Source organism: Aulostomus chinensis, chromosome 9 (assembly GCF_037954235.1).
Source record: "Aulostomus chinensis isolate RoL2024-O1b breed Wild chromosome 9, RoL_Achi_v1.0, whole genome shotgun sequence".
Taxonomy (NCBI): domain Eukaryota; kingdom Metazoa; phylum Chordata; class Actinopteri; order Syngnathiformes; family Aulostomidae; genus Aulostomus; species Aulostomus chinensis.
In genome coordinates, this window is record NC_141328.1 from 23,061,071 (window position 1) to 23,082,623 (window position 21,553).

The 21,553-nt window shown below is 42.3% G+C and overlaps 2 protein-coding genes across 2 annotated transcripts in view; one reads left to right on the plus strand and one right to left on the minus strand.

Annotated features, from left to right (window-relative positions):
* The window catches only part of cfap74 (cilia and flagella associated protein 74), a 49,970-nt gene extending 33,224 nt beyond the window's left edge, over positions 1–16,746 (plus strand). Inside the window, exons 25-39 of the mRNA XM_086214319.1 lie at positions 8,268–8,401; positions 8,513–8,753; positions 9,960–10,076; positions 10,268–10,401; positions 10,816–10,950; positions 11,823–11,932; positions 12,015–12,070; positions 12,570–12,689; positions 12,931–13,086; positions 13,302–13,440; positions 14,015–14,169; positions 14,294–14,426; positions 15,304–15,437; positions 15,546–15,680; positions 16,376–16,746. Coding sequence (XP_086070445.1) covers positions 8,268–8,401; positions 8,513–8,753; positions 9,960–10,076; positions 10,268–10,401; positions 10,816–10,950; positions 11,823–11,932; positions 12,015–12,070; positions 12,570–12,689; positions 12,931–13,086; positions 13,302–13,440; positions 14,015–14,169; positions 14,294–14,426; positions 15,304–15,437; positions 15,546–15,680; positions 16,376–16,489 — 2,013 coding nt within the window. The 3' untranslated portion in view covers positions 16,490–16,746. The remainder of the gene's footprint in view (positions 1–8,267; positions 8,402–8,512; positions 8,754–9,959; positions 10,077–10,267; positions 10,402–10,815; positions 10,951–11,822; positions 11,933–12,014; positions 12,071–12,569; positions 12,690–12,930; positions 13,087–13,301; positions 13,441–14,014; positions 14,170–14,293; positions 14,427–15,303; positions 15,438–15,545; positions 15,681–16,375) is intronic.
* LOC147256388 (uncharacterized) lies at positions 4–3,255 on the minus strand. Its single transcript, XM_086214321.1, has one exon. It carries the CDS (start codon positions 3,135–3,137, stop codon positions 1,419–1,421), a length of 1,719 nt encoding a protein of 572 aa, XP_086070447.1. The 5' UTR covers positions 3,138–3,255; the 3' UTR covers positions 4–1,418.
* Positions 16,747–21,553: the final 4,807 nt, after the last annotated feature.

Consider the following 21,553-nt stretch of genomic DNA (forward strand, 5'->3'; position numbering starts at 1 on the left):
TAACACCAGGCCAACAATGCAGATCAGGACATACAAGAAGTTTGGCTTTAACAATGACTGTGTTAGTATTGTTTTTGTGGATGTACGGTGTAATCTACACGATAAATCGGACATATACAAATAAGCCTGACAAACAAAGGGACAATTAAATAACAGATTACAATGTCAAAGTAATTAATCACAGAAAAAGAATAATGCTTTTTTTTTTTTATTATTTCTTACTTTTATTTTGTAAATTCTTCTGCTGGATACTCTGTTTTGATAGTTCATCCAATAGAAATTAGAGTGAATAAAATGACAAGGTCATTTCCACCAGCCAGAACAGCCTCGCAGTAAGTAGTTCCGCCCTCCTTCTCAGTGTTAGGGGTAGCTTGTTTGTGTGTTAGCAGTGCGCACACAAAGACTGAGAGCACGATATTGGAGCTTCGGTGATTGCACTTTGGTTAACCCCAGATGTTTTAAATGTGCTCTAAAAATAAAGTTTGAGTTGAGTTGATTAAAAGGTGAAGAAAAGGAAAATGAGATAAATAAAAACTGGAAAATATTAAGACAGACTCGACTGAAGATAACTGTCACCTAAATGGTCGCTAGGTAAAGTGATTCCACCCAAGTTTATTCAACTCGGTAGCTGTGGCTAATTTATTAGCTCCCTATTGATAGCGCTTGCTTGCCGTGCTAACTAATAGCTCTTGTCCGCTACGTTGGTTGAATATGGAGATTTCCGTGGTTTTCATCCTTTACTGCTTCAGGAAGTGAGGTATGACCCTCATGTATCATGTAATGTGTGTGTCTGTTAGTCTATTTATTTTCTACTGTATGTTGAATGTTTAAATGTTGCATGTAATGATGGAAGCTATACCATGCTGTACTGAAAACAAATTCCACCAGCCTGGCTGTGTGGTCATTACATCAAACCAAATCAATCACTCTAATAATATACAGTCTATGAACAGTGTATTTTATTTTAATTCAGTGGAAAAATCAAAGCAGACATCTGGAATGATTCAACAGTCAAAAAAATGCTTTATGTTAGGAAATCCCCTAGTGGCTTACTGGGCGCTGCTACATTTTGTGCTGTGCTTGACCCACTCAGAGATCATGAGCATGATTTGTTTTTCACTGAAGAATTCATTATAATTTGCACTTTATTGGGTTATTATTGTTCTGTTCTGCAATACTTAATGTATAGTTTTTCAAATATAAGTTTTTTTTTTCCAAGGCTCTGTCTCAATTTAGTCAATCCCTGTAAGCATGAATGTATTTACAACAAATAAATGGCCTGCTGAATAGACATTAGAGGGAATGAAAGAGCAAGTGGCCAAAGGGGATCATGGGAACAGAGCCCACAGGTGGCTGCTGAGAGGCAGAATATCCAACAGCAGCAAGAATGCAGAGCTCTGAAGGCCCGGGGTGGCTGACTAGGTCATCTCCCCGTCACCCAGAGCAGCCAGCTCCTGTGCTGCCAGCATCAGCTTCTTCTGGAGTTCCAAGTTCTCCTCCTCGCAATCAGTGAGCCGCTTGTCAGTTTCTGTAAACTGAACAGCTCGCTCTTGTAGAAACTGCCTGTGGTGATTCCGCTCTGTCTTAATATCTGACAGTTTAGCATCCAAAATACAAGCCCGTTGCTGGTTCAGGTCCTTGAGGAATCCAGGTCCCTGTGGTGCAGCTTTGTCTTGCACTCCTGATAAGCGCAGCTTGTGCATCTCCATGCAGGTCTTTGCGTTCTCCTGTCGCATCTGGACCAGCTCCTTGCCCAGCTTAATACGGTCCTGCCGGGATGCAGCCAGACAGTCCTGCAGCCGCTTCACTTCCTGCTGGCAGGCTGACAGCTTCCTGTCATGGGTGAACTCCATTTTTTTAAGGGTGGTGTTTAGCTCGATGCTTATCTCTTCCTTCATCCTCTCTGCATCGAGACACCTCTGACGAAGGACACCTATCTCCTGTAAATCAGACTTTCCCTGGCTGTACTGCTTGTACATCTCCAGTTTCTCCTCGAGGTGCTTCTTCTCTTGTAAGGACCTCTCCAACTGTGCGTGTGTCTCAGCACATGTCAGCTCCAATGCAGACAGCTGCTCAGCCATACTTTGAATTCGCTGCTTGTACTCCATAAACAAGTCATCCATCTTTTTCTCGCTGAATTGTTTGAAATCCTCGGTTTTCTCCTCCAGAGTCTCTTCCAGTCTTTTTATTTTGGACAAAGCCAGGTCCTTCTCCTTTTGTGCTTCCCCAGCAAGCTGGAAATATTCACTGACTTTGTCGTTAGCCTCATCTATCTCCTTCTCCAAGGCACTGTTACGCTCAGAGAGTTCCACAACTGCCTTCTCCAATGCAAAGTTACAGTTGCCAAAGTTCTCCATCCTGGCCCACAGCTCCTTCAGTTTGTTACTCCGGCTCTCCTGCAGATTAGCTACCTCATCTGCTTTGTCTACGGCTGTCTTCCGCTCAGCATCGGCTAATATGACCTGCCGCTGTAGCTCCTTCCTCTCAGTTGCCTGCTCTGACACAGTCTTCTCCAGTTGCTGGTTTTTCAATTCCTGATCCTGAATCAGCTTTTGGAGGGTGCAAGAGTGCCATTCCAGTTTCTGATTGGCCTCTTGGAGAGTGTGAGTTAGCTGCTCAGACTGAGCCAGTTTATCCTCCAGCTGCTCTACCTGATTATGGAGGAGTGCTTCATCAGCTTTGGCCTGCCGGTAGATGTCCGTCAGGTCTCTCAGCTCCTTCAGGGCCTCCTCCATCGTAGTGTCATATGACTCATTTGCCTCATGACACAGCTGGAGTTTGCATTCAAGTGAGCTGATTTTTTCTCCAGCTTGAAAGAGCTTCCCTTCTGACTCCATGAGCTGGTGCTGTAGTTCCTGCCTCTCAGCTGCCTGCTCTGACGCAGTCTTCTGTAGTCGCTGGTTTTCCAATTCCAGTTTCTGTTTGGTCTCTTGGAGTATGTGTTGGGACTGAGCCAGCTGATCCTCGAGTTGGAGTATCTGAGCGTGCAGGAGCTCTTCAGTTTGTGTCTGCTGGTCCTGGACATCTGTCTCCTCCTTCTGCACAGGCTCAATAACCCTGTAGCAGCCCTCATCTGTCTTTTTGTTGTCCTGTTCCTGCTTTCTGTGTGTCTTTGGCTTTGATGATTTGGAGCCCATTTTCAATCACTTTCTATCATTTTCCTCACCCCCACTAATTCTCAGTTCTTTCTTTACATACTGACAAATCTTATGACATATCACACAGAATCTTATGACATATCTCAGAATTCTGTGTTAAATCACAAGATTCAGTGATCTGATGAATCTTATGACATTACAGAATTCAGCTTATCACAGAAATCAGCTAAAAAAAAAAACCACTTAGTTTTCAGAATTCAGAAACAAAACATCCTGAAATTAAACATGGAAGTAAATCTAGAATCAAACGCAACTCTAACATCTAGGGCTGTAGCGATACACTAATCTTGCCATACGATACGATACACGATATTCAGCTCACGATACAATATATATCACGATATTACACTCATGATACAATTCGATACACTTACATCCTTTTATGAAAGATATTAAAGGGACAAAGTGATTTGGTGACATCTTGTGAGTGTTCCATTGACTTGGATTGAATTAATGGAACTGAAAGCATCAATTACACAACATATGGCTCTGACTGGCAGCTTGTAAATGCTGGACAAAATGAATCGAAGATGTGAAAAAATTAATTTCATTTATTGAAACTGAGTGCAAATTGTAGCTTGCAAGCTTTTGAAAAGTAAACAATGGAGAGTTTAAGTGCAGCAAATGGCCGTCTTTGGCAGCTTTTTTTTTAGCTTGATACTGAACATATGAGGTAGCTACTAGCCCGTCTAGGCACCAGGTTAACTACAAATAAACCATGGCAGCCAATAATTCAATTCGCAGGTGACACTAGCATAGCGGGGCTCCATTGCGTTCACCATGCGCCTAAAGCCGGTGTTTTCCACCACTGAATACGGTCTCAAATCCTGACAAATAAAGTCGCAATGGACTCCGTAATTTTCTGCGACCTCGGTGAAGAAGATGGGAACTTGTGGCAACAACCGCCATCACTGTCCAGCGTGGTTTGTTTCAGGTCGTGCCGCAGCTTCTTGGGCTCAGTCTCAGTTAGCATTACCTTATCCAGGTGATAACGTTTTAGGTGGGCTCACAGGTTGGTGGTATTTCTAGAGTACTTAACGTTTGTGTGAAACAGTTTGCAAACCGCCATACTTTTGTCTAAATCTTCGCTTTCTTTTTTGTTTTTGAACCCAAAATGCTCCCACACATCAGCGTTTAAACATGAAGGAGCTGGATTTATACTCACTGCCAATGTTCCCTCCAAGTGCGCGCTTGCACAATTGTCCACCCCTCGCACATTCTTAGCCTACAAGAAAATCGATGCAGCACATAGACTCGGTGAGTGGCAGGTGTCCAGCCAATGACACGATATGGTTCACTTAGGCTACGCAGCCAATCATAGCATTGACAGTGCTCACGTATGTGTCTTGACCATACTCACCGTGCCACTGTGCAGGTTAGCTAGCTAACAACAGAGAGACAGCGACGGTAGCTCAGTGGTTGAGTTGTAAAACCCCTGAAAATATTAAAGGTAAACTAATTGAAATTGCTGCTGTAATTTGATTCTTTTAATAAGCCGTGTACCTTGCTATGCTCCCTGGTGTTGGAACAGGTGTGTGGCCACAGCGTGCACAACTGATGTTGCTCACATTGATCCTCAGTGTGCTCAGGTAGCTTGTGTGTATGCCCAGACGTGAAAAATTTGAGGGAACATTGAGAACGATTCTTGCCAAACAAGAGTTATCCATCTCTGCTGCAGGAGAATAGAGCTTTCCAGCAGGTTATGCAAGCGGGAACTGCGGCAGATTAGATGTCTCTAAATATACGTATATTAGATGTCTATAAATAGACGTATATTAGCGGTTATTTAGACGTCAATGTCGCGATAAGATATGTGTATGACTGTGCTTCTGTAGTCATTTTCAGTTTGTTGTAGTTACCACTAGGAGCCCACCAGGGGTCACTGTCGAGTTTGTCTTTAGCCTTGATGAGCGAAGACTTTTATCAAACGAGAGTTATCCATCTCCGCAGCAGGAGAATAGAGTCTGCCAGCAGGTTATTGGCCCAGGCGACGATGGATAAGAAAGTTTGGAAAGAGTACATGTCTAATGCAAGCGGGAACTGCAGCAGTTACCACAACGAGCTAAAGTAGCAAGCTAACATCGTTGAGCCGAGGAAACTGCCGGCTACACAGAGCTACTAAGATGGAGAACGTAAAGAAGAGCAAGTGGCCCACATTAAATGGACAGGTATAACACGTATATTAGTGGTTATTTAAATTGTTATAAATTGTCTAATTTCTATGAATGGACGTCTATTAGACGTCTATACATAGACGTATATTAGCGGCACCGTGCACCTTAGCTAACTAACAACAGTGCGGCAGAGATAAGAAACGGCAAGTTCAGCTCAGCGGTTGAGTTGTAAACCCCCGAAAATATTAAAAGTAAGCTAATTGAAATTGCTGCTGTAATTTGATTCGTTTATAAGCCGTGTACCTTGCGATGCTCCCAGGTGTTGAACAGGTGTGGCCACAGCGTGCACAACTGATGTTGCTCACATTGATCCTCAGTGTGCTCAGAGAGCTGGTGTGTATGCCCAGACGTGAAAAATTAGAGGGAACAATGCTCGCTGCCATTTTCCTGAATCTTTCAGCTCTAACCGGATGAGAAAGGCGTCGGCGTCTGGTTAACTAGGAATGCTTTACAGCGACACCAGCGGCTGGCAGACCTAATTGCTCTTCCTGCATAGTGCGGGACACTGGGATTTGAATGCGGCTAATGTATTGATACTCGCGGCTTAAAAATCGCTACTCACAGGGGAAACAAAATATCGATATGCAGTATATCACAGAATCGATAAAATTGCTCAGCCCTACTACCATCAGATTCTACTGAAAAGATTTGTGAAAATAGTACAGCAAAAGTGTTTTAATTCACATCATTCCACACAAAGTATTGGACACTTACTTTTTTTAAGCTAATAGACATTTCTAACAATCTGTTTTCATAGCCTTTCCATTACTTTTCAACATGTCAACACTTCTTGATTTCAGTCCAGATTTCATGATTTAAGCATATGTTACTTATAAAAGTTGATGTCAGTACAACGAAAAAATACAACATTTCATGATGTAATTACGTTCAAAAAGGATATGAGATAACTCGTGATTTTCTTCTGACTTTTTCTGTTGACGTGTCTTTTTTTCCCTCTGTGTGTGTGTTTATTGGATTGTTTCCTCATGTGGACCCATCCAGTGAGATAGATGGCCACTGAACAGGTTTTACTGATCTCTACAGTGTGGTAGGCTTAGTACCTGCAGACACCCCTACTTGGCCCCTATGCAATTCCCCTCTTAACCCTACCACCCCCCTACCCCAAACTTACCCATCTCCTCATGAACTCTGAGCCCCCCATACTTACCTCAGGAACTGTAGAGTAGTGGTTACATGAAGGATATCCTCCTTACTGAATGGTGTTTGTTATTAAACCCGGTGTCTCTTTGTATGTTGTGATCTTTGAATTTGATAAAAGCCCACTCCTTACCCAACCTCGGGGCCTCAGACCACACCACCGTCATTTTAATGCCTGCATACAGACAACTGGTTAAAGTCGCAAAACCAGTTAAGAAGATTCGGATTGTGGCCTGAGGGGTCTTCAAAGGAACTCCAAGACTGCTTTTCCACCACATTCTGAAACAAATTCAGACAGTCGGCCACCTACAACAACACCACAGACCTCCAGGATTACACAGAGACCGTCACTGCCTACACAAGGAAGTGTATGGACGACGTAACGGTCTCTAGAACCATCACCATTCGGGCCAACCAGATGCCATGGCTAACGGGGGAAGTCCAAAAGCTCCTGAGGGCTTGGAATACCTCCTTCAGACGTGGGGACAAGGTGGGCCTAAGGACAGCCAGGGCCAACCTGTCGTGAGGCATCAGGTTGGCTAAGAGACAGTACTGCAAGAGGACCGCTGATCGTTGCAATGACAGCGGAGACACCAGGAACCTGTGGAGGGGGATTCAGACCATCACAGCCTACAAGCCCTCTGCTGACCCAGTTGAACGACCTCTCTGTTCGCTTTGAGGCCAACAACAGCACCCTGGCACAGAAGACCCCTCCTCCTCTAGTGTGCTGAGCCCCCTCCTCTTCACTCTGCTGACCCGCAACTGCACCGTAGCATTCAATTCCAACTTCTTCATAAAGTTTGCAGACGACACAACTGTGGTGGGTCTCATCAATAACAGCGATGAGACTTTCTACAGGATTGAGGTGAGCAGGCAAGGACAACAGTCTCCACCTGAATGTTGAGAAGACAAAGATGAAGTCTATGGGCCAAAACCAGGAGGCTCAAGGACAGCTTTTCTACCAGGTAGTCAACACCCCCCACCCCCCGGCTTTCCCCTCAAGAACTTCCCCCCCATGGACTCTGTCTGCACCCCCCCCCCCCCCCAAAAAAACAACCAAAAACCCACACACAGACTCTGCCACCCCCACCCCTCCTTTACATGGCCACTCAGCAAACTCAGAACCCAAGTTCTCTGCACATTTCGCTTTCCCACTGCACTATTTGCACTATACCGCACTACCTCAGAAAATACCATCAGTGCCTTTTAACACTTGAAGACTGTATGTCAGATGTTGAATGTTTCTTTCAAATGTTGTTTGTTTATTTATTTTTATACGAGTCACTGCCTGGTTTTGCACCGTGGGTCCTAGAGGACTGAAATTTCATCCATGCTGTATGTCATGCACGTATAGTATGCTTGACAATAAAGTTGACTTTGATAAGGGTTACTTGAATCTGAAGTTGATGCACAAAATGAAGGTTACAAGGGTGCACCCAAAATAGAAATATCGGCCAATTTGATACTTTTAAATTCACTTGGTTGATGTTCTTGTGTAATAAAAACTTGTGTTGTGAACTGTTCTTATTTTTGTCTACTAAAAGCTGTAATACAACTAAGTTATTTTCTTGTCTCTGAGTCTCATTGAACACTCCTCTGGGCTCCTGCAGTCGAACCTACTGGTCCATCTGTTCCTCAGTAAGCGAGTATTACTCATTAACCCCTGTCAGGTATTACTTGGATGTTACAACATACAAGCAGAAACCTGACTTTCTGTGTTGTTTTGATAACCCTCAATTTGAAAAGTGAAGATTTCTGTGTTCCTTGTCTTGCTCAGTTTATCGAAATCCAACCCAATGATGGCTTTGGCACTCTTCTCCCACAAGAAACCATCCAGCTCGACCTGACTTTCAGTGCCAGTAAGGCTAAAAAATACAATTTCCAGCTGACCTGCAAGTCTGGAGTTAACAGGTTACCTTATGATCTTTTGTGGTACAGATATTAAATGTCATAATTGAGGATTTGTTGACTTAATGGCCTGATATATGCTACAAGTGAATGATATTTTTCCTTTGTCCCTAGAGATTTCCCTCTTTCTTGCCGAGGAGTGGGTGTCGAACCTCCATTGGAGCTCTCTCATTCTCTGGTCAAGTTTGGTGCGACAGCAGTGGGTGACCATGCCACCGCTCTGCTTCACGTGATTTACAGTCACTCCGGCTGTAGCAGGAAAGCCGCAGCACCACCCAGGCTGTTCTCCTTTACCCCACCTCCAGATGCAGACATCAGGATCTCTCCCTCCACAGGATGCCTTCTGCCTGGAAAGGTGGGTATAACATGGGGATGTTAAAGGGGCAGTCCAACAGTTTTACACAAAATAGTCATCATCAAGAGGACAAGAGAAAACAGCTTGATCTTGTCTTCCAACATAATCTCTTCGTGAGTTTGCATATTGACCATTCAGGTTCTAAACTTAATTTTTTTTGCTTATTATGAACTCCCTCACACTTTGTCTACAGAAACCAATCAAACCGTTCTATTCTTTAGGGACAGCTTATCTACTTTTCAGATTTCTACTATTTACACTTTTAGGAACATACAGATTTTTTTTTTTTACATAGAAAACGAAAGGAAAATAATTTAAATAGTGAATGGCAAATTATAGATCCCACTCAAGACAAGACAAGGTGAGAACCAAAGTCAGAGATTAAAGTTGGAACCTCAAGATCAAAGTCGAAAATCAAGAGGCGTGCAGACAAATTACTGCTATCACTCCTTGTTCTAACTCAAAATTCACACAAAATCATTTGAATTTCACTTGTGAAAATTTACTTTGTGTTTAGGTGGGCACAAAACGAATAACGGGAAGAGGAATTTTACAAAGGTCTTTTATACATTTGACTAAGTAAAATGGTTTATAACAGACACAGTTATCACAACTGCAAACTAGTGTCAGAGGTAGTTTTTCCAGTCCCAGATCCACTGCACAGAGTTGTAAGGTGTCACACTGATGCTTTTAAAGTGCAACAACACACTCTACTGGACATCTGATGGGAGTGCTCGTTTTTCAACTCCATGTTTGTGTGAAGTAAAGATTCAATGTGTAGAGGATAGGAAACAATTCGCCTTTAATTGCTTTAATTACTTGTAGTTATCAAATCATTTAAAGTATTTTGAAAATCCTCACTATTGTTGTAGTTTGTGACTCTGAACAGGAACTACTACAACTGCCACAATTAATCTTTGGAATAAACTTTTCAACTGCTTAATAGAGGTCAGGTGGGAGAAATCCAGTAAATAGACTGCAACTGGAAAACAGAGGGATTATCTTCCTCTGTCTATTTGAATTGGTCCACGCTAGAGAAACTCTGCAACAAGAGACGGCCCAAAACCAATTTAAGGTTTAAATTAAAAATCGCTAGGGTGTAAGAATTTCATCATCTTAGTGCCATTCTAAAGTTTCCTAAAAATATGTGCAATTTCAACTGGAGTTTGGGCTTCATCCTTCAAAACTGTTGTTCCCCTGCTCTAGAAATGTCTGGTCCAGGTGACGTTCAGACCCAGACTGGCACAGCAGGACATCAAAGACGAGACACTCCGTCTCCTCAGGGAGGAGAAATCTGAGAGGAACAGACACACTGAACAGGAGGTACCACTGTATTCCCACCTTCTCCAATGGGAGGGTCACTCTCTGTAGCCACAGCAGCTTTAATTGGGAACATGTCCTCACCAGATTTATTTTTTCTTCTTTTATCACAATTCTGCCATTTATACAGAATGTTGTTAATATTTTTTTCTTATCTGTGTATGAATCAATTTCATATTTTTGTGTGTTGTAAGACTAAAAAGGAGATCCCATTGGAGACCAGAAAGGGGAAGAAAGTGTCTGTGAATCAAAAGAACAGCAAAGTCTCAGACGCTTCTCAGGCTGACAGGGTACCTGAATCCCCAAAACCTGCAGACACAGTGCCAGGGTAGGAGGTGCCACTTTTTTCTTTGATGTCATCAATGTTACTGCATTTTTTTTGTCTCAGAAATTACTTTGGAAAACACACCCGGTTTGCTCAAATGAATTGCCATTAAAGAAAAATATTCATAAATAAATTACTGCAAAAAAAGAGAATAAATCATTCTTCAAGAACCATCCTCTGTAGCCCCGCTGAAAACATCTCCAAGTCAGAAAGTAGGCTAAACCCAATTAACAACTTGGACAGAAGTCAAAGATCCAACAACACTGAATATGAATTATGCTCAAAGCTGTTGCGTATTCATCAGTGTTCTCATTCCCTCTAATTTGCAGCGATCACGTCATCCATACTATGATCTCTGCTCAACTCATTGTGCTGAGTGGGAGAGGAGTTTGTTGACCAGTGTAATTCTCCTTCAAGGTCACAGCTGTATGAGAAGGCGAGGGGCTCTCTGCTTCGCTCCTTCACCCACCGCTACAATGACTACACCGTCCCCTGCTTCGTGTCTGATGGAGATCCTACGGAGGAAGACCAGGGGGCCCAACCGGTGTGGAGGTAACACTGTAGGCCCTTCCATGTCTGACTGAGCTTTTTACACCATGTTTTTATTCATTCATGATAAACTATAAAAGCAAAAGGAACTTTAACACCGATTGTCCTGTTGAGCTCCAGCTAGCCAGTAAATTCGTCAAAGCTCCAGAGTACACCGGTTGATTACATCAACATGAGACTGTTTGACTAAACACAAAGCACTCAGAGAGCATATACAGTAGCTCTGCCAAGGTGAAGCTCCAGCCCCTGGTGCTTATGTGCTCAGGTCCTCATTACAGCTGCAAGCAGCGAAGAGCCGGCATGGATCTAGAGGGAAAACACACTTGATAATATTTAGATGTTGCATGAAGGAGCAGACTGTCAGTATCACCTGGTGCCTGTGCTGGGGAACACAAACACTATGTATAATGTTGCTGTACATCACTTGAAGACAACACAGTGTAATTTCTTACTATTCTCATAAAATGTAATACTGTACTGGCATTTCAGCTGATGTGCTAAAATTTGAAAAATAATATGCGATTGAATAATTTATCCAGAACTGCCAACACGCAGAGTTGATCAGGACAGGGAAGATGGAAAAAAGGGTCTATATAGCAGGAATTCAGTTGAAAATATAAAGAGGTTTGATTTCATCTTAAAAATATTTATTTTTGTTTTATAACTTCATCTTACCTTATTTGGCCTCATGAAAGGCTATTAATAATTGACAGAAACATCATTGTATTTCAAAAGAAGTATATTTTCTGGTACTTTTACTCATGAAGAATACATATTTGGCATTTTATGGTGATAAGAAATCATTTGAATCTTTTGATGTGCTGTCTGTTACACACAGTCTATTTGATAGGCTGTTATGTCCTATTTCTCCTCAGTCCCCTCAATACGCTCCATCTGAGGCTACAGTGTCCAGCCGTACGGCCCCCTCTAGTGGTTGTACCACACAAAAGCAAGAATATCATCGATTTTCAGCAGGTCGTTATAGGCGAGTCAGTTCAAATGTCTTAACAGCACTTTTTTCATCTTACTATTTGTATGTATTCATCATGTTGCATTTCTGTGTTCAGGGGAAAGAGTGGTTAAAGCTCTTACAGTCCAGAACATTTCCAAGGAATCTTTGGAGGTATTCTCTCTCCATTGAATATTGATCAACTGGTCTTAAGTCATGACAAAAATGAATGTACAGTAGAGTAAAAGCCTCGGTTTATTATTTAGTTTGGTAAAATATCTTGATCTGACCATGAATGGCTCTTGTGAGCTCTCGTACAGTCTCAGGACTCTTGAGTAGTTAGTTAACATTTATCTTGAAACAGTTTTCTCTAGATTCATTCTGCACACATTTGAGCTCTGATTTTCATAAATCTGTGACAATTACAAGCAAAAACGTGTTTTTTTATTTAATCTCTAAACCAATAAAATGAAAAGAAAAGTTTTCACTCGTGTTATGTAAGCAAAAAATATACCTTTATATCTTCTACTTTGAAACAGCCATCCAGAGACACATCCTCCAGTTAGTGCAATGCTGCATCTTAAATCACTTTTATCACTGCTGTGACAAATACTACTACTGCCAATAATTCTAATATTAACTTTTCTCATCTTTGTCTCTGAACCTTTCAAAGCTGAGGACATCACTTCTGGATTTGTTGGGCCCTTTTTCGCTCCTCCGTCCTCTCAGAAGCGTCAGACCCGGTGAGACGTACAGTCTGGTTCTGGCCTTCTGTCCAACTCTGGAGAAAAAGGTGGGTTCATGTTTTAAAATTGTCCACTGGAATAGTTGGCTGACACTGATCCAAATGAGCATATGAGCCACTCACCAGTTTTATTTGTCTGTCTTTAGAGAGTGAAAATGAGCGAATGGAAGTTATTGTTACATCTCGTATTCATTGACTGATTTGCTGCTCTGCCCCTCACTCTGAAAGAAACAACACATAAAAGCCTCAATCCCTCAGAAACTATTTTATCTCCTCTACTGATCTGCAGTACTGCGAGACTCTGGAGGTGCAATGCAAGGAGATGACGCTGGCTATGACACTGCAGGGGGAGGGCGTGGTCCCCATTGTCACCTGCTCCCACCCTGGAGGCCTCCTTGACTTTGGCTTTGTGTTGGAGAAGGACAGCACCTCACAGGTCCTGAAGGTGTGTCAAGAGAGCGCCACATTAGCAGTTGGGAGACAAGATATATGAAAGCAGGATTATATCATATTTGTCTTGAAAGAAACATTGAGTGATCCATATTTAATCAATTATTACCGGTGTCAGTCAATCAATCAATCAATGGTTGAAGCTGGAGCTGAAAGGGTGTATTGAGATGGCAAACCTGGTAAAAGCTTTAAGTCCCATCTCGTGTGCAGATCCAGAACAGCTCAGCTGTAGGCGTGGGGTTCAGGGTGCTGCTGCAAAGCCTCTCCCCCTCCAGGCCTCGAGGTGGAGCTGAACAGTTGGACATCCTGTTGAGCAACTATAGAGATTCTGGAGTCCAGCCTGTCGTGGGTAAGATAAATGACCTGAAACTTTAGCCCACAGTGGAGTTCCCACAAAGTCCCAGATGGTTCAGACGGTTAGTGAATGCAGTACATGCAGGTGGATGGAAATTGAAAGGACAACCCTGTATGAATGAGTGGCGAATGTCAGTTAAGGAGACAAAAAGGTCTCAAACACAACTACACAGAGGATGTATAGTAACTCCACATACATACTTACTTCCTCGTGTTTTTATACTCTGAGACATTGAGTAGAACACTACAAAAAAAAATTATACTTTTTTTTGGGATATCTGGAACACATCTTGAAAGGATATAATCTGTGTCTGCGTACCCCTGTTTTAGGAACCCCTGAGCTATTCACATTTTTATATCTGTAACGCTGATAGTTTGTCATAAATGTGACATACTGTTTGTTATATTTGCTGACAACTGACAGTGTACTCATGAACCCTTGTTGACTCTCCTGCCTGAAGCTCAACCCAAGATCTGTAGTGTTGGTCTGATTCTAGATGTTGAGTTTATCATCAGCTGTAGTTGCAGATCAGCAGAAGTAAGAATGGTGCCTCTCCTCTGATGCACAGGGACCCAGAACTACAGTGGCCTGTGTGTTTTCAGTGCAGTGCCAGGAGGGGGCAGCATTGCTCCAGGACAGAGCCAGGACATCACTGTCACCTTTGAGCCTGACCACCCATCTGTTCACTATTCCGACAAACTCACCATCCAACTCATGAATAAGGTCGCACAAACACATTTCTACTGATCTGGTCGATATTCATCTCACACTCCAGGTGAAATGTTTTTCTGTTTGTTGTCTCTCGGCCTCTTTTATTTACACTTTCCAACACTGGTCTGTCTCCCAGACTAATGTGTGTGTGATGGATCTGAGAGGTGCAGCATCATCACATAACATGTTTCTACATGGTGGAGACCAGCTGACGGTGCCTATTGAGTCCCTGCTTCCTCCGCTGACACCTAGTCAATCACAGCTCGCAGGTACATCTTCTAGACCGGGGGGGACAACCATGTGCCATGGAGAGCCGTGTGTATGAAGGTTTTCCTTCCAACCAAGTACTTTAACAGGTGATTCCACTGATTAACACACCATCAGCCACAGAAGAGTGTTAATCAGTGAGGTCACCTGTTAAGGTGTTGGGTTGGAAGGAAAACCTGCATACACACGGCTCTCCATGGCACATGGTTGTCCCCCCCTGGTCTAGACTCTCAACTCGACTAAATCTAACATCAGCTGGAAAGAGAGCAGAGCAAGACTACTGGTGGAGACAGAAGCCTGTCTGTAGTCTGCACATTAGGAGTGTCTTCTGGTATTGATAGTTGTACTTTTGCTTATAGCGGATGCTGATGAGCTCTCTTTCTTTGTACATGTTGTTTTTGTTGAAATAATCATAAAAAGTAACTCAGCAATTTAAAAGTCTTTTTAGCCATTTGTCAAACAATCTTTGAGGATGAATTCAATGCCATATTTGACCGCTGTCTTATTTGTCTATGGTCAATTGTAGTCACAAAGGCACACATTGGATTACACTGATGCTCGGCCACAGTATAGACGCGTCCCTAGGATGATGGTTTATTCAAGTATTAAGTATTTAAAAATGTGTTTATGCTAGAGACTGCAAACAACAGTCACTATGAAATGATGGAAAATGTATTCAAAAATCAAAACATAAACATGATGTGTCAGATTTAACTTAATGGAAGCTAATGGATGAGTCCTGGTAGCTGAACAGTAAACAACTACTACACTGAATACAACTGGGAATATTTGTTGGATGTTCTTCCTCAGTCACTAATATTTCCCCACAGCATTTAACTCTGGATGAGGGACAGTAAACTAACATGTATGCATGTGCAGAGTCAGAGGGGATGGAAAACTCCAGCATCCCTGTGCTGGTGACTCTCCGGGCCAGCATCAGCAGGGAGGGCGTCAGACCTGCAGTCAGGGAGCTGCAGGTGGGCTGCATCCCCTCCACACAATCCAGCAAGAAGGTACTGTGGTGCATTATACACTTTCACACTGTAAACAGAAGAGGCATGACATGAGTTTTAAGTGTATGTGTGGCTTCCAATTGAGAATAATTTTTATTCTTTTCTCAGAACGTTGAGTTTCAGTGGGATAGCATAGCATCGCTACAACAGCAGGGCTTCACTGTGGAGCCCAGCAAAGGCAGCGTGGAGGCTGGACACAGACGCACCATCACTCTCACGTGGACCCCCCAGGGTGGATACAAGGTGAGCAGGAGATCAAGCAAACCTGCATAACTTCTTGCCTGTGGTGTACACATAGAGTATACATGGATTATCAACAACTTACACATCTTTCACTGGGCATGTTTGTTTTCCACATCACATCCAAAGGGATTTTTATGGAACTAATGACATTTTTTGTAAACTTTACATTGCTTGAACATATTCCTTCGATGATATTATTAATTTATATAACAGTTAATGTATACTTTACCAAAATTAATTTCCCTTGTGAAAATGGAGCTTCGACTTTAAAGCATTTTGCGTCACACCTTCACAGCCCACCTGTGGGCCCCAGTAGGTGGGTGAGAAACACTACTGTAGACTACCCCATGCCTCCTCCATCACATGTGGAGTAGCTTGGTCCAGAGCTATTTTAAGGTACTTTAGAAAAGTTTTTTCAAGTACACAAAATGCTGCTCACAATAACCTTTCAGTGTAACAATTTTTAGTTTAATTGTGTTTCATCTTTAAGAGGCTTTTCCTCTGACAAGTCAAATAAATGAATCGTCGCCATTCCAACTTATTTACAAGGCAGTAAAATGAGAATCTCTAAGAGTGCTACCATCAACTTTCATTCTCCTAAAATCCTCCCTCAACTGCACCCTGCATCAGCTGATTACCTCTGTGTGTGTGTGTGTGTGTGTGTGCGTGCGCGCGCATGTGTGTGTGTGTTTCAGCCCTACGAGGTGGTGCAGGTGTGTGTGCCTCTAACAGTAAAGGGGGACAAGACAAACGTTTACAGAGTCACCTTGATGGCTTTGGTCTCCACCGCGACTGATGGAGGACACTGACACAAGAGACACAGACAGCAGATGAGTTCATCGTCTTTCTTCATGACACAGAATTTTACTGCAATAAACTTTAGACAAATCATCACATTGACATCCTCTATCAGCACACTGAATACTAGCAAATTAGACATACAAATTAACGATGATTTGAAATATGCTTGAAATTCACCTCTGCATGTCAAATGTTTTGCAGTTGCATTGTAGCCCTTCTCAAGTCAGTGTATTCACCGTCAATATGCAAAAAAAAAATACAAATATTTTGGAAATAAAAAAAACTTTTTTCAAATTCACATTGAAGTGTTTTTAATGTGTTAAAAATGAGTATCGTACGAACTTGTTTGCTTTAATATAGATAACATGGAATTCAGCAAATGTCCTCTATCAGCTAAAATCGGTTCAAAAATATTGGCAAAATAAACAATATGTGCACTTCTAATTGGAGCGGATCTCGGCTGTGGTGGCCTTCAACAGCAATGCTGATTTTCTGTAATTTCACTCTAACAACTTCTCCACTCAAGGACGCTGCTGCAGGTTTTTGACGAGGCCTCACACCTTTGTTCTTTGTACCTGGACCCTGGTTGAACCGGATCCTCCTCCAGGTCCTTACAACATTGACAACACTGAGTATTGCGGAGTAACAGAAGTCCCAATATTAAATACAGACCCTTATTGTTACTAACTGTAACTATTTAAAGCCCGTTGACCTGCTGCAGCAGTTTTAATCCAACTGTAGGAACCTAATTCCACCATCAGGGGGTGTGAGAGAGCAGCTGAGTTATGTCAGCCTTGGGTGTGTCAGCTGATGTAAGGCAGCAGATGTATACAGTACATGATAGTGTAGCCATGAAGAGACGGGGTCATGCTGAGGCCAAGCGTGGTGCAGCTGTCAAATGTGACACAGAACACGCATGAGGACTAGACAACAATGGTTTGATGTTACAATGATCAGATGAACCGATATTAATCCAGTCTCCAAATGAGGAGAGGTAAGCTTCACTGATAACAGGAAAGGGCTGCTGTTCATCACTTCCACCATTACCACTTTTCTTACTATAACGTGTGTCAACAGCCCGCACATTTTTTCTGGCAAGTCTCTTTCAATGACTACTCACAGTGTATTCTTGATGATATTCCTGGATGAATAATAAAAGGTGATGCAAATGTCACCTAATTTTGACAATAACCAAGATCCCCTCAGCCTGTCCTTACATCACTCCCATCAGGCCTGATGACAGTACTTGCGAGTACCTGCCTCTAGGGGGCTTTTACCGTCCCAGTTAGTCATTCAGGGGTGATGGAATTTCTGGAATGTAAAGGAATTTGAATTTGTGTAAGATATTTGAGACAGACATTTGAGAAAAGATTAATTCAATATATTTATTCTATCCACAAATGTCTTACATAATTAAAAAAACAAAAACCTCCATCTAAGCACTAAAGCATCAAGACATGGAAGACAACAAAGCAAACAATAACAAAAATATACTGACATTCATAAATAGCTGCCTGCAATTGATTTTGGTCATATAATGGCCAGATATCATCAGGAACAACAACCTTTGGCAGCAAACACGGCAACAACCAGAAGAAGAAGAAGAAATAAAAAGATGGGAATGGACTGGCCGCAAATCAAGAACCAGTTTCACCGGGCAGTTTCACCTTAGATGGAACCCCCAAGATGCAAGAAGGAAAGGCTGGCACAAGAACACCTGGACATAGAAACAGCTGTAAGGGAAACCCAGGACTGAAGACGCTGGTGGGCTGTGGTCAACAGCCCACGATCCCTGAAAAAGGCACTACATGCATTAGAAACTCTGAATCCACAGCAAGACAAACTGTTGCCGTCAGGAGTGCTGAAATCTCCAGAATTCTCCAGACCTGCCTTTCACATCATGGATGTAAAACCTAGTTTTAAATGTTAACGTCTCCACACCAGTGACATCCACGGAGCTGGAGGCAGGATTCTCGTTTCCTTGATATCTCAAGAACACCTCGACGGAAATCTGTCAAATTTGGCATGAACAATTTTTGTGGTCAAAGTCACTGCGACAGGCAAGCAACTGCAATGCAGTCTTGCTTTTTCTCTCAAACGGCCTGATGGAAATTCAACATTTTGCTGACAGATATGAAGGAATATGTACCTCCCACACCTATGCAACAAAAGGCCGAAACACAAGAAAAAAACGCCTCAACATCTGGGTTTTGTTGATTGTTTAAGTTCTAATTAAACAACTGTGTGATTAACTAATTAAAACCAAACTGCACACGATCAAAACGCAATAGAGGTACATTTATAACATAGTTACAAAACAGATCACATGCGCGTGTCCTTCTGAATGTACTGCAGCAGCAGATCTTACGTGTTTTGGCCCTCAAACATTCACTGTCCAGACCAACAGCAGCCTTTTCTAGCACATCTGTAGACAGAGCCAACTGGAGTGACAGGATCCAGTGTTTTGGTGACTCCTGCAGCAGCAGCAGGAGCATTCTTGCTAACTCGAACGAGCTGCAGTTACCTGTAAAAACAAAAAAGTCAAATCTAGAGAAGATAAATGCATGTTTTGTTTTGTTTTGTTTTGTTTTTCCAAATCCTGCTGAGACATACATCCCTGAAACATTCAGATATCTGTTGGGTGACAGCCCGCTGACTTTAGTCTCTCAACAAAGGTCGCGCTGGAGCTGAATTTGTTTTTTTCATTCTCATTTGGCTCCAAAAACATTAACTGCCGTTTTGAGTTTATTCGCTGAGGAAATTCAACAAATTAATACTTCATCAACAACAAAACCTGCAACGCTTTACCCCAAAACACACGACACTACGTTATCTGTTTTTAAAAAAAATACTGTTATGCATCAAGTAGGTTTGAATTTCGTGCTTTAGCGTGATGGAAAGGTATGGTTCCAAAAAGAGTGAGTTTTCACACTTTGATTTCGCCTGTCATTGTCATATTTGTTTAACACATTCTTTTAATTCTTTCTTAAAAAAAAGATTCTGTCTGGACAGCAGCACCAGTAGAAGATCTTTTTTTTTCTTCCCAGCATTACTGACCCATTTAAATGGTTCACTTCTTGAAGAGAGGAGAATGAACTCGGTGAATTGTGAAGGGTGTCCCGTCCTTTACGTGAACCAGGCTCTGAGTATGTGAACAGCAGATGTCAGTAATGCCTCAAAACGGACCAATAGGCTCTGACCTCTCTCAGAGATACATGCCGTAAGCATTTATCAGAGATTGTAGGAGATTATGCTAAATCAGATTACTGCACCCCAACCTGCCTATAAAAAGCAAGGTCATTATGAGCTTAGCCTTGTGTAATGTCACTGGTTTTATGAAATGTATGAGATCATATTAGACAATATTTGTGTTCCCATTTTGCCACTTTTTCTAATCTGATTTCTCCTCTGATCTCTCGCTAATACTGTGAGATAGTGCTACTTACGGGCTGCGGCGCTGCTGGCAGGCGTGTGTCTGCGGCTCCCGGTCAGGGTTAGAGAATACGCATCTATAAAATCCGAGCTGGAGCGTCAAAAGGCTCAGAAAAGTCAACTTAAAGGGAGTTTATGCCAATGTGAAGAATGCCAACTACACACAGTTACAACGAATATATTAATTATGATCAAGACAGGGTACCTCGTTGTAAAAGCGTATGCTGTATGTCCCTCATAGTTTTGAGTGAAGTTAAAGGACTTTTTTTTTTTTATTTGCTCTTTTTAATCATTCCTCTTTATCACAATCTGGCAACTTTACATCTTTTCATCACACCTAAACCCAAGCTTAAGGGAGCAGCATCACAGTATGGACTGTTATCTTTCCGCTCTGCTCATCAAAAGGTCGAATCCAGACAATAAGCTTCTCCCCTGAGTGGTCTGTAGCTCGACTAAAGCAGCTTCACAACACATGCATGCAGACAGGCTGGGGTGTGTATCCAGGGGCAACTAAATCTCAGCAGCATTAACCTGGGCAGATGAGTCCCAGTGGAAACTCACACCCAGAAGTCTACCTGACATGCATACGGCACAGGGGCACTGTTTTCAACTCCACACTTGTTTCACACCAGTGAATAAATAAACAAAAAGGTTGCTAAACTACATACGCATGACCTCAAAAATCTAAATCACCACTACGTCTTTAACCCTCACATAAAAAGATGAGAGGTTTTCAGAAGCAGCAAAAATACACACATTAACTCAAATTAACACTTCATTTTAGGCAAAAAAAGAAGCTTTATGCTGTTATGAGTAGCAGACAAATGATCAGCTGTTCATTTAGAATTACCCCCCCCCCCCAAAAAAAAAAACAAAACAAAAACAACAGCAGAGCAGATCTCGCATGAACGGTAGTGACCAAATGTCGGGCTACAGGAGACAGAGCACGGCTCTCTCAGGACCACTCCTCAACCAAACCAAAGCAGAGGACTCTGTTGTCTTCCCCCATCGGGCTGAGCCCTTACACACTTGGTTATCCCAGAAGACAACAAAGTGTTCCACGTCTCCAAGTAACGCCTTAACCCACTGAGCATCAACCCCTCCTCGGAGCACTCTACCGAGGCTGCTGCTGGTAATCATCGTGTCATCCCTGTGCTGCGGTGACGGTCCACCCACAAACACTCTGCACAGGAAGTAAATCCCCACTGAGTTCTTAGCTCAGAACATAGGGGCATCAAATCTCAAACGCTAATACAACAAGGTTAATGTCCGCATTCATATATATTTTTACTGATACATTTAGCTATTTTCTTCATTGCCTTTTGAGGTAAATATTCCTGACAAGACACTCTCTGAAATGTCAGTTTACACATGTCAAATATACAAAAATCCACATCAGAAAATAACAGCGTATATTGAAGTAAATCAACCAAAAGATTGACTGAATTTCACTGTCCCAATAATTTCTGTGCCTTTATTTCTTCTCCAGGTCTAGAAATTACTATCTTCAAATTCCATGATTTTTCCAGGTTCTCCAGAAAATATTTCATCCCAGTTTTTATGGCCCAAATGTCTGGAGAAAGGAGCAGACAACTGTGAAGGAAGCGACAGATTAGAGGCAGAAGATCAAACTATTAAAT